Source organism: Spermophilus citellus, assembly GCF_964194105.1.
Source record: "Spermophilus citellus genome assembly, chromosome: 1".
Lineage (NCBI taxonomy): Eukaryota > Metazoa > Chordata > Mammalia > Rodentia > Sciuridae > Spermophilus > Spermophilus citellus.
This window is the reverse complement of record NC_138182.1, coordinates 132,813,395-132,826,515: the sequence shown is the minus strand read 5'-3', so window position 1 is coordinate 132,826,515 and position 13,121 is coordinate 132,813,395. Positions and strand designations below refer to the sequence as shown.

The 13,121-nt window shown below is 43.4% G+C and overlaps 1 protein-coding gene across 1 annotated transcript in view; it reads right to left on the bottom strand.

The window, feature by feature from the left end:
* The window catches only part of ATP10B (ATPase phospholipid transporting 10B (putative)), a gene marked incomplete at both ends in the record, with an annotated part of 45,932 nt that overhangs the window by 22,782 nt on the left and 10,029 nt on the right, over positions 1–13,121 (bottom strand). Inside the window, 1 exon segment of the mRNA XM_081296655.1 lies at positions 7,900–8,104. Coding sequence (XP_081152781.1) covers positions 7,900–8,104 — 205 coding nt within the window.

Genomic DNA, 13,121 nt, shown 5'->3' with positions numbered 1-13,121 from the left:
CCTCAGCTTGATTACATCTTTCATATAACCTAGCAGAGCTTCCTCATAGGGCCCTGGAGGGATACAAGTGGAAAATGATTTTCAGTGGAAATGTACAAATAATGCTAAATACTGGGAAGAGGGACTCTTCCCTTCTACAATGTACATGTGTGTGTCCACACCCCAGTAGGAGACTGGAGAAGAAACTCACTAAGAGGAGGACAGAGTCCAGAAGAAATGATAATGGTTTTTCATAGAGTTGTTTCTTCACCATAAAAATTATTTGTTATCCTAAACAATTATAACCTAGAACTTGGATAGCTTCAGCACACTCATATATATGAAAATGGTATTCATTTGACAAATAAAAACTACATATAAAAGGATGTACTTTATCAGTGGGAAAAACAACCAGGATCATCAGAATTGAGTTCTGATTCTGACTACGTGCCATACTAACTGGGTGATATTTGAAAATCCAATCTCTCCGAGATCAGGTTTCCTTAACCCTAAAATGTTTTCAATTCCTACCTTTTCCACCTCACAGGCTCCTGTTAGTGGTGAGTATTAAAAAGGAGTAGAGTAGCAAAGTGGCTAAGGACTCTGTCTGATGTGGTGGGAGGATTGACATGTTCAGTATTGTTGAGGTAGAGTTCAGACCTCTAGTCCTGAGTTGGAATTGTCCTATCAGCACAAATTCTGATGTATTCAATTCTAAAAAAGTCCTAGTTCTGTCACTTAAATGACATAGAAATAATGATCATCCAGACAGCAATGAGCACCTCTAGCATGTACTTATTGCAGTTTCTAAATATAAGCTTCTGTGGAAAGGAACCAGATCTGTCGGCAACTACTGAGGTCCTGTCGGAAGGACTCAGGAGCCACTTCTATTTTTGAAGTTCCTACTGGCTAAAGATGGACAACCAGTAAAGAGAACAGCTGCATTGATTTGATATGCATCCACTGCTTTTAAATCTAAGAATTCTTATGGATATTAAAAGAGAAAAACTCACTTGACCACCTTGGAGGATGCTAGCGAACCAAATCATTAATTTGAAAACTGATAAATGAAAAGAAAGCATCAAACACTTACCCAGCATTTCCTGTCCAGAAGACAACTCAGCACAACCCAATAATGAGGGGGAATTTGTAAAAATAGATATGAGTTAGAGTAGCATCATTTTGCAAAGCCCGTGGACTTAATGGATATAAAGAATCTTTACCAGGGACTACCAACATTGAAAAAAGACATTTTCTCTCATGCAGCATGTGTCACAAAAACACCAGATCTACTCTGAATCTGATTCAGGCACTAGATCCAACTACAATTTGTAGAAATACAGTGCATGGGGAAACACGTTAGATAATACCACAGGGAGTCAGTGCAATCAGCAAAATCCAGACTATTTGAAATTTTACAGAAATGATTAGGTTTATTACCCAACAGAAACTAAATATACCAGAAAAAAGAGCTAAATGAGAAACTTGTACAGTAAATTAAATTTAAGAAACTAATATCAATATTTGTCTTTGTTTGGTTCCTGATTTAAACAAACGAGTGAGAAAATATTGACCACTGACTTGAAAGTTAATATCAAGGAGTTACTGCTAATTTTTTTTAGGTGTGAAAATGGTATCATAGCATATTTAAAAATCTTATCTTTTAGAGATGCATACAGAAATGTTTACAGATGAAATGTTGTGATACTGAAAATCTGCTACAAAATAATTTGCAGAGGATAAAAGGAGGGGACATTGAAAAACAAGATGGGTGATGAGTTCATTGTTGAAATTAGGCAATAGGTACATAAAAATTTATTATATAATTCTCTCTTGTTCATACTTGGAAATTTCCACAATAAAAGGAAGAATCAGCAGTAAAGAACTTTGCCTGCATTTAAATCGAGTTCAGTCCGTTGCTAGTCCACGGCTCTCGTCTCACTTGTAATGTGGGAGAATGAAAGTGCAAGATTATTTGTGAGGAACAGAAAGAGACAATAGGTGTCCAACATTTAGAAGAACCACCCACGGCAGTCCAGTCAGGTATGTGTTCAATCCCGTTCTCTGTTGATGCTGTCTATTATTATGAATTGGTACACAGATCCTATATTAAAGTAATTCTAGAAAATGTGATCTCTACTCAACATTTAGGCAAACAATCAACAGGTAGAAAACACTAAATAGCATTCTTAATGGAAATTTGGAACAATCTATTAAGGGCAGGATCCATTACGAAATCCACCAGGGAAGAGTACTTTTTTTTTTTTTTTTTTAAGGACAGCCAAGGTTGAGAAGACAGGCAATCATCTTTTGTTCCATCTGACATTTGTCATTACTGAACTTGGATGGTGATAAATTTCTCCTTATCAGACCTCCACTTTTTGTGGGAAAAATCCTCCTCTATCTGGCTATGTTAGAGCCAGTGTGTATTCTCACTGCAGAGGATCCAAGTTCAAACAACTGTTTCAGCTAAGCACATGACAATTAAGCACTAACTATGGGTGGAATGCAATCTGAGAAGGGAGACTCAATGAAGAACTTTTAACTTCAACAATCAACAGATGAGCAAATTATTACATTCCTCAATGATGCCCTAGGCCAAAGCATTCTGCACTTTAATAGGCATGTGAATGACCTGGGGATCTTGCTAAACTGCAGAATCTGGTTTACTCTGGGGTGGGGTCTGAGAGTCCACATTTCTGATGAGCTCTTGGGTGATGCTGAAATGACTAGTCTGTTGTTCTGACTTTGCATGTTTCTAATTGACATCAGGAAAGGATCTGATACACATCGTAATAGGACTTGAGCTTCAATGATATGGATTATAGATTCCAGAAACATGCTTGATTTAAAGTATTAACTGGCAGAATCCATTTCTGATTCTTTGGCTTTGGTAACTTTTCCTTTTACCAAAAACGAATGCTACAGGTATTCATTTTCACCTGTCAAATCTCTAGGCTAAAACCCTTTTTAAAGAAGAGGTTTTAGGCATCAGAATGCCACCACAAAGAAAACTGTTCAATTTAATGCTCTAATCGAGTCCTGTTGCCTGCTGGGCAATGGAATTTACCAGAATCCTAATCCTAATCCCTTTCCCTCACGAGATGAGATGGGAATGAATATTTCACAAGCAGATCATAATTTTGTGAATTTAAAGATAGTGCATATCATGATAAAGGCTTCAACGGAACAAGTAATTGGTTTGATCCAGAGTTGGATTCTGAGAAAAGGATTTTGAAACCAACTCTCTAACCACAGTGTCATGGAAAGAAGACCCTTTCCAGGGCTCTTTATTTGTAATTCCATTTGAACCTAAATAGGAAAGGGAAGCATGAACCTCATGGGCCAAGAGGGCTGTCAACTTCTCCATCATTCTTCACCCACTGGGATCATGTCTGAACCACAATTCAGGTAAATTTTTCCCAAAAAGGAATGTGAATAAGTATTCCCATAGGAATGTGAATAAGTATTTGTGCTGAAAAAGTTTATTCAAATAGTTTGGAGAGCTCAGCAGTAATGTCTAACACACCTGGTTGCCCCAGTACTACTTAGAGAACTTCATATATTCATGAACTTTGGAACTTCCAAGGGGGGGGGGGGTCCCAAGACATCGGCTTCCCAATTTGATTTGACCAGGAGCCATATTTTTCAAAACCTGTCTCTTGGGATAAGTGTTTTGTGTCCTGGGCCTTGAGAAATGCTGATCTAGGGAAGCCAACATTGAATTAACGGAATTTAGTGATCTCTCGTCATCCACAAGACAGTGAAAATTTTGTGTGGAGATGAGGTGGGGAATTTCTAGAAATCTATGTTATTAGTTAAAACCCTTTTGGGAAAGGTGAAGGTCACACAGACTAGCGAGATTTAGAGGGAAATAGTCAACGAGAGCCCTTGGTATTCATTATTTAAGACATTAAGTTTCCAAACATTTCGTATTTGTAGAGGTTCCGAATCTTCTCTGAGACCATGAGTAAGATTCACCTTTTCTGTTTCACGGAGTGTTCATGTGTAAAATGAGGACAGCGATGGCCACCTTACAGGGTATGTGTAAGGACTAAAAGGGACAACGTATCACAGGCACACAGGATAAAGCACATACATGTGGTTTTGTTCTCATCATGGTTAAGTGGCTTTTGGAAGGACTTAAGGTGGCACCTTCCTTTTTCAAGGGTTTCAAGGGTCTTCAAGCAGGTTATTGTGGTTTAGATATGAGTTGTCCCCCAAAGCTCATGTGTGAGACCATTCAAGAACATTCAGAGATGGAATGATTGTGTTATGACAACCTTGACCCAATTAGTGAATTGATCCCCTGATGGGGATTAAATGAGTCGTACCTGAAGGCAGGTAAGGTGTAGCTGGAGGAGGTGGGCTTGGGCGCAGACTGTATCTGGTGAATACAGTCTCTTTGCTTCTTGGAGGCCATGTCCTGACCTGCTTTCCCCTGTCACACTCTTCCACCATGACTTTCTGCCTCTCCTGGAGCCCTGAGGAATGGAGCTGGTGTCTATGGACTGAGACCTCTGAAACTGTGAGCCCCCAAATAAACTTTTCCTCCTATAAAATTGTTCTTGTCAGGTCTGTTGGTCACAGCAGTAGAAAAGTTGGCTAAAACAGAGGTGATGGTGGGTTCATATCAAGATCATCATGCTCGGCCCCTACTTAGTCCCAGTGAATTGTAACTTAGTGGTGGCAGTAGGGCAGGATGCTTCCCCAGTGATGACTGGGGTGCACCCTAAGCTCCTGTAATATATCTGCAGCAAATCTTCAAGTGGGGATGCTACTCTTCCTATGGTGGTTCTGGGACACGTTGCTTAGAATAAAAGGTTTCTGTTCTTAAATGTTGAGAAAGGCCACTCACTGGCACCTGGCCCTTGTCCTCCTTGGGGATTATCCAAGTATCAGAGAAGGTTAGTGGCACACAATATTTAAATTGTCTTCTCACTTTATTTGACCTTGCAACATTTTTCTCGCAACTCTCATCTTCATGTTTGACCAACACATATGACAGATCCTACATGATAGTGTTAGCCCAAAGTGAGTTCTATCCATATTCTATCCATATGTCTTTTGCACTAAAGATATAGGGGAGAAACAAGGTAGCAAAGAGCAGCTAACACTATTGCCCAGACAGTGGGTTGAGATTTAATTCTTTAGTTCTATTACTTTAATTCTTTTGCCACCTGCTATTTTTGTGTGAAAAGATTATTGAAAATAATAAATACGTGCTTTCAAGTTAGCATCTTTGGGTAAACTCAGGTAACAGTCAAATAGCCATGGAGATGAACTAGTGCAGACTTTAAGAGCTGAGGCTCTGGACAAACCTGGCTTTGAGTCCTAGTTCCCACTTTCCCTGGCTCAGTGATGGTGGGTGAGTTATGTGACCTTTCTGTGCTACAGTCTCCTTATTGCTCAGAAGGGACAGTGGTAGTTCCTGTCTCTTGTGTTGTCATGAGGATAAAAGATAACCATGCAAAGCCCTCAGTATGGGCCCAAGTTCACTATTGTATTAAAAATGCTCTTGAACAAAAGGAGAAGGAGAATTAATCCAATAGTAGAGAACTCTGGAAAACTTCAAGCTCCTAGAAATCTTCTTTCCACAGTGAATTGACTTTATTTTTCAAGCCAAGTGCTCTGTGAGAATTCAGGGCGAGACTTTGAGAGACTTACTGAGTTGGCTGGTCTACCGAGTGTGAATGATCCTTTCCTCCGACTTCATTCTAATCCTCAACCATCTAATTAACATGCATGGAACGGTTTGGGAGCTATTGCCAAAGATGAAGTCACTGGTTGAAAGGCAACAGCATTGGCAATGACTGCCAGAGAGAGTTCAGAATGGTTCAGAACTGGATGAGAATGTCGGGGTTATGGAGGCTGAGGGGCGAGATTTGTGAGCAAACAGAAATTTACTATAAGCAGCAGGAGGAAGGGAGGAGGAGGGAGGACGAGGGGAGGGGGAGAGAGAGCCTCATTGTAGTAGTCAGGCTAAGACGTCAGTGTTATGCACATGTGTGTAATATATATTTCTTCCTGTAAATAAAAACGAGTAGAAAGGTTTGAAAACCTCTGGCCAAGAAAGCAGGCCACAGGGCCTTGAAGCCAGGGCAGGTTGTTGCTGCTCTGCGAGGCTGACTTGGTAAACTCAGAGCAGATCTCACCCTGCCTTTTCGTCAACACAGGGGTGATTCAGTGACTGCGGGAGGGACAAGCAAAGAGGGAGAGACTCAGGGGCCAATGCCTAGTTCCAGAACTGCCCAACAGACGCTGTGGTGACAGTGGCAGTGTGATGACAGGGGTAGGGGGGTAGAGGGGTGAGACAAGCCCATTTCCAGTGCAGCAGTAGTAGTTGGCCCCTACTGTGTATTCAGCAGGTGCCAAGCCCTCTATTTTGTTGTTTTACTCTCCCTGTCTCCGTTGACTCTCACAGCAAATCCCTGGAGTAGCTGTGAGCATTCCATTGAAAGAGGGAGACAAAAATTATGTAATTTGCAGGAAAATGGAGCCTGCATCCTGTTATGTGAAAAAAGCCAAACTTAGGTGGTCAGGGGTCATATATTTTCTCTCATCTGTGAAATTTGGAAAAAAGGAAAAGAAAAGTGCATGGTAATGATATCTCATGAAAGTCTAAGAGAGGTACAGGTCCAAGGGAGGGAAATACTGCAGAATGATATTGGCCAAACTGTATTGTGTGCATATATGAATAAGTGACAACAAGTCCTATCACTGGGAACAACTATTATTCACTAGTAAAAGTGTGGAGAAACCTAAAACGTTGAGCATTAAACAATAGAGGAGGAGACCACAGACTTCTGAGAATTAGATCAATCACACACAATAAACCGTGAGGATTGTTCACCAGGGAGTGTGGCATGGGGCAGAGTGAGCTGAACTCTGGAGAAGAGTCAGTCTAGACAGCTGCACCCCTGCTCAGAAGACTCTCTGAGGAATGGACCATTGGCCTTCTTTCTCCAGAATCCTGTGACTCATTCAATTTCTCCCAAGCCACAGGCTGGTGGAGTGAAGAGAAGCCAGAAAAATCTTATTCTTTTCTATGACAAGATAAAGGTGACAGACTGGAAGTCAACACCTACAAGGGGAATTTTATAATGAAAACTGGAACGAGACACCCAGCTTCAGTGAGTCAACACACGTTGCCTACAAAAGTCATCGATATTAGTACCAACTATTAACCAGTCTCTCCCGTGCTCTGTCTTCGTGCTAAGTCATTTGTGTGCTTATCATTTTGTCTTCTAGAATAACCCTGTGGGGAGGGTACGATTTTTGTCCTCATTTTCTAGATGAGGGAACTAAGGTGTGGGAGGGTCATAGGTTGCCTAGGGTGAGACAGGTCGTAAGTGGCAGGGTTTAATCTTTAAACTCAGCTCTATCGATCCCAAGAGCCTGAGCTGGTAACCACAGTGCAAAATAGCTTCTCCATGACATCCAAGGAACCACTGATGTAAGCACAATGGCTCCCTGAACTCAGAGAGGCTTCGGGACTGTTGAGAAGGCATGCATGAGTGGAAAATAGTTATTTATTCGCTGCTGCTTAGAAGTGGCCAACGGAGTATTAAAGATTCAAGGAGGGAGTGGCTACTGCAGCTGGACCGAGCAGAATGAGTGTTTGAGTGGCTGACCCTATAGCAACTGAACAGCCTTTAGTTTCCTGGATTTTCAGAGCAAGTCTGCATTAGAGAACTTGAACACTTTCAGAAAGCCATTTAACAAAGCCTCAACTTCCTCATCTGCGATATGGGTACTCTTCCCATCTCACAGGGGTGCTGGGAGGATGAAGTGTTTCTGAGGTGCTTGGGACAGGGGCATCCAGTCCTGTTTGCACTACCTTCCAGTTTAACTTTCCAGTAGAAATAGCTCGTTTCTTCCCTCTGACCTTGCCACCGAAGAGCTGAGAAAAAGTCCTACCTGCTGGGAGAAGCCCCTCACGACACATCTTTGCTTGAGGTTTGTCTCTCCGTCCAAGTTGGCCGTCTCCAGGTGGCAGATCCCGCTGGGGTCTGAGGAAAAGAGGAGGAGTGTGTCCGCAGGGATGATCTCATTGCACTGCATCTGGATGAAGTCGCCCACGCGCACATCCTTCCAGCACCTCTGCACGTAGCGCTGCTGTTTTCTTGGGAGACGAAAAAGACAGGGGTCTCAATAAGCTTTAAGATTCCTCAAAAAATTAATAAATGAATGGAAAAAGGTCCCGCCAGCACTTAGCAACCTCCCTGGTCAGCCTGTCACGAGACTGCTCTGGTTCTACTTTCCCCAGAAGACCACCCTTATGATCTCTCTCGAAGACCTAGACATGGTTTGTAGAATCCCACCAGGGAAAGATTTCTCCTGGTGATGATTTAGCATTTTGATTGACTGCCAACTGTTGACCAGGTAACTGTGCGCTCAGCCCTTGCTTCTTAGCAGGAGAAAAATTCCAGAAGAAAATGAACTCTACTTCTATTTTAGTGAAACTCTTCATTTATATAACCAGAAATCATTGAAGAAAAGAGATTTGCAAAGGTTTGAAAAGAAGATTGCTTTGATCATGGGCGGGGGTGGGGTGGGGGGGAGAATGGCATTAGGAGAGGTGGGGTGGGGGCTGGGTTGGGGATCAGCGGATGAACACTTGCCTAGCATGTGTGAGGCACTGGGTTCGATCCTCAGCACCACATAAAAATAAAAAGTAAGATAATAGAGTTAAAAAAAAAGAGGGATGGGGATATTGGTCATTATTTAGGAATATTTGAAACAGTGATAAAATAGAAAACCTGAGATAGTCAGGGCATTAGGAAGAAGGCAACAGGAATTTCGATAGGTTGGGGGAAGCCAAGGGGAAGACTTGCTTTATCTTCCCATTCAATTTGTCAAGCTGAGATCTCAGCAGTAGGTAACAATTGAAAATTTAGCATTTCTAATTTGCTGAGCATGGGGGCTAATGTTTTGTTCAGTTGCATAATGATCCATGTGTAGATTTTATCATACCCATTTCCCAGATGAGGAAATTGAGGGTCAAAACAAAAATTTTCCCAGTCTCACAAAAATGAGAGCTGAGCCCTGAGCTTGAACCCAATGTGACAGCGAAGCTCACAGGTTTCACTGCTGGGGACGCTTCCTGCCATCAGGTGGCAGCCAGTGTTCAGCCTTTTCCAGGTGCCCCACAGGATCTCCCCATTTTTGAAGGCAACACACTCCATTTCCATAGAGCTCTTGGTCCAGAAAGTCTTCCTTCTGCCTAGCAGAACATTTAAGGAGTTCTGTTCTCCTGGGTAGTCTGACCCATCCCATCTTCTGCTTTAAAAAATATATATATATTTCTAGGTCCTCATGAGAGGGTCCTATGAAACCTTAGCATAGGCCAGGCCAAATTCAACCTTCCAGGAGTCCTGAATTATTTCTTGCATGAGTTTGAAGATCTGCCCTGGAGGTGTGGGATCTTCTAAGGCTGCATTTGGAACGTTCTTCTTCTGGGATTTTGAGCCAAACCAGTATTCCACATGGGGTCTTTCTACCTGAGCCCTGGAAGCTTGAAGCTGGGTGTCTCCAAGGGCAGTGGTCTGGAGAGGCCCGACTCCCCTGCTGTTTCTACATGGACGCTGCCCTCTCTGGGCTTGTTACTGTTTCTTTTGGAATCTAAGCTGCCTTGGGTAGGACAAGACCACTCTTTCACAGAGAAAGGGATGTGAACAAAAGTACCTGGGAGGTTGAGGGGTTTGATGTCTTATTTTCTTGGGGCTCCCCTGCTAAGAGTCCATCTTACTGGTCCTAAAAGGTCCTGCCAGGAGTCTCCCTCAAGCCCTTGAAATGAAGGTGCTTCCATTTGGAAGGATGAAGAAAACCTGATCAGTCTATAATAAACAGGGACATTGGAACTGGGGAAATAGCTTATCACTCAGGGTTCTTTGGCAGTGGCCCATGGCCCTGGGGACTCAGTGCAGCAGACTCAGTTGAATCAAAGCATGGGCTATGTCACCCCAGTGACTACCGAGACCACTTTTGCATATTTGGTGGCCGAGGAGAGTAAAGCGTCTGTAGCATTTTAGTGAGAATTCTTTCTTTCATGCAAAAAGCAATATAACAGGTTTTCAAGCACCTTTCAATTGATCATCTCAATCTATTAAATACCACTCTGCTGAATATCACTTTTTTTAAAAAATGAAGAATAGGGGTGGTTGCCATGGTTTTCTGACCTTGTCACTTCAGAAATATGTTTGAAAATATGCTTGTCTATATATTTAGGTCAGATACTTCACCACCACGAGTTGCCATTGTGACTGTCAAACACTTTATGGTCCCTCCGCTGGCTCTAGGGACAGTAGCTTTTTCTTCAAAGCAGCTCTGGGATCACCTGATCAATATTCAAGTATAAAGCTCTTTAAAGGCACTGGAAAGGCTTGTAATGTCAGTGAGAAAAGGAATCTCAAGAGTCAAGAGGGGACTGGTTCTGTACTGTAAATTTTTCTTTCTTTTGGAGAAAAAGCTTAATAGAAGAATTTTTAAATATTGTAGCAAAAATTGCCCCCAAGGAACCGAGGATTATCTATAACACATCAGCATCCCCGCCCTTTCCCAACCCCTTCTAGCTGCCATGTTCCACTGGAGAATGCCTGGGAGAATCTCAGCATTCCACCTGGTATTGGAGCTTGGATTTAGGGAAAACACCGACGACTCTGAGCAGCATCCCGGTGGCCAGTGCTTCCAGAGGACGCCGTTTCTGAAGGTTTTTGGCAAACGGTGAGCTGGTGGCTGAAGCACCACCCTCTGTGAATGTTGAATCTCACTCATTCCTTCCACTGCTTATTGTGGGACATGGGTTAGTAAGATGACGGTAGATGGAGGACTTCGGAGATGAATTTAGGGCATGTCCAAGTTCAAGGTCAGTCAGTTATGGGAACTGGACTGAAACGTCTTGTCAATCCCCATCATGATGTAGGCCACACAAGATCAAGGAGCCACCCCCAAGCCATAAGTCAGATCTGTGCCTGTCTTCTGTATATCATTCCTTGGGTCCCAAGGAAGTCACCACTGAACTGGCAGCAGAGGCCCTGTTGTTCCTTTAGATGAAATCTTCCCTTTCTTAGGATGGCACCTGGCAGTGAAGGGACCTTCCTGGGGGCAGGCCCTCCCCAAGACAGAGAATGCCCTTCTCAAATAGGCAAATGTGCATACCTCTCCCAGGATACCGTCAGGAGGAGTGACACTAGGGCACCCATGTGATTTCAGGGTGTTCGTTTAAAAAACTGTGCTTTGGGAGGACAGAGTTTTAGTGATTGAGCCGATACACAATTTGAACCATGACATCTACCATAAGCTAACTAGAGTTATGCTATACAATCAGGCAAATGTGATAGGACTTTGGGGTATTTAAAAATTTGGTCACATTGTACTTGTCACCCCATTCTCCAGGGTCCGTTTTGTCCCCCGAGCTATCAGGACTGTGGAGAAATCAGGGATGCACAGCCCGAAGGAGTCAAGCCAGCAGAGGTGACACAAGTGGCAGAATCTAGCTGAGGTGTAAAAGCAGCAGGCGTCTGCACTGAGTGACGCCCAGAGGCGACCAGCAGCTGGCTGGGAGCCGCCTGTGGGAGCCGTTCCCTCATTAATCCAGCCCATTTGGAACAGCTGCCCCAGGTGGACGCACTGATACACTCTTGATGGTCCCCCTGCTCAGTGAGTCTGCACCTGGGAACGGAACGCTATTTTGGTTTCATGGGATGCTCGTGGCTGCTTAAAAATAAGACAAATCAACGTGGCTTGGGACAAAGGCTCCATCTGGCAGATTCCGCCTGGAGGAGAAATTAAGTGGTGCAGTGTTAAGCAGCTTTCTGAAAGGAGATGGGGTTTATTAAAAGGTAAATAGACAGCAAGAGAGGTTTGTAACCAACTGTAGGCCAGAGGAGAACAGGTGAGAGGGGGAGGAGAGAGGAGGAGAGGATGCCCAAGGCTCCATTTCTCCTGTCATGGGTTTTATAAAAGAATGTCAGAGAACTGACAGAGTGTGTCAGGAGGATCAGCTGTCTGGAGGGATCTCCTAGTCAAAGTACCATGATGAGCTGACCTGGGCTGTCTTTCAGGAGCTCCAACACCAGGCCCAGAAGGCTCCATGTGGCCACCCCAGGGCGAGGGGAGAACCCCAGGGAGAAGGAGCACCGTAGAGGAATCAAGAGCATCTTTGAATCCCTGCTTCACACTGCTCTGACCTGTGTGACTTTGGGCAAGTTACTTAACCTCTCAGAGCCTCTGACCCTTCCAGTAAAAGATAACACATGCTCTTGCCACAGAGAGGTGATAAAAAAGAATTGGCAACATGATCACTGTGGGGCACTGGGCTCAGACTTGGCCCTTAGCAAGTCTTCTTTAAATCCCAGCCTTTTCACGACAGGATGAGCATGCCTGTTAATGTTGTTTTATGTGGCTCCCCGTGTTTTCCTCTTCATGCCGTTTTCTGTTGACAATCACATTTCACGGCTGGGGCTGAAACACAATCACCACAAACGCACACACAGACTAAAAGTCCACTAAGAACAGAGCAGGGAGGAAGAGCATGAGGAAAAGATTAACATTAAACAGAGACGAGTGAGGGGAGAGAAAGGGAGGGAGAAGGGAAAGCATATGGAAATGGTAGGAGACCCTCAATGTTACACAAAATTACATATAAGAGGTTGTGAGGGGAATGGGAAAATAAACAAGGAGGGAAATGAATTACAGTAGATGGGGTAGAGAGAGAAGATGGGAGGGGAGGGGAGGGGGGATAGTGGGGGATAGGAAACGTAGCAGAATACAACAATTACTAATAGGGCATTATGTAAAATTGTGGATGTGTAACCGATGTGATTCAGCAATTTGTATTTGGGATAAAAATGGGAGTTCATAACTCACTTGAATCAAATGTATGAAAGATGATATGTCATGAGCTTTGTAATGTTTTGAACAACCAATAAAACAAAACAAAACAAACAAAAAAACCTAAAAATCCAAACCTTTTCCCCAGCCTTGCAAAGAGGGACTGAATTTTAGCAGATCAAATATTTCTGACCCTGGAGCATGGCTACCAGGCCAAATTCCCAGAAATGCATGTCCTTACAGTCAGGGCCAGAGGGGACTTTATAGATCTCCAATACTGACCCGCATTCTTCAGATGAGGAAACTGG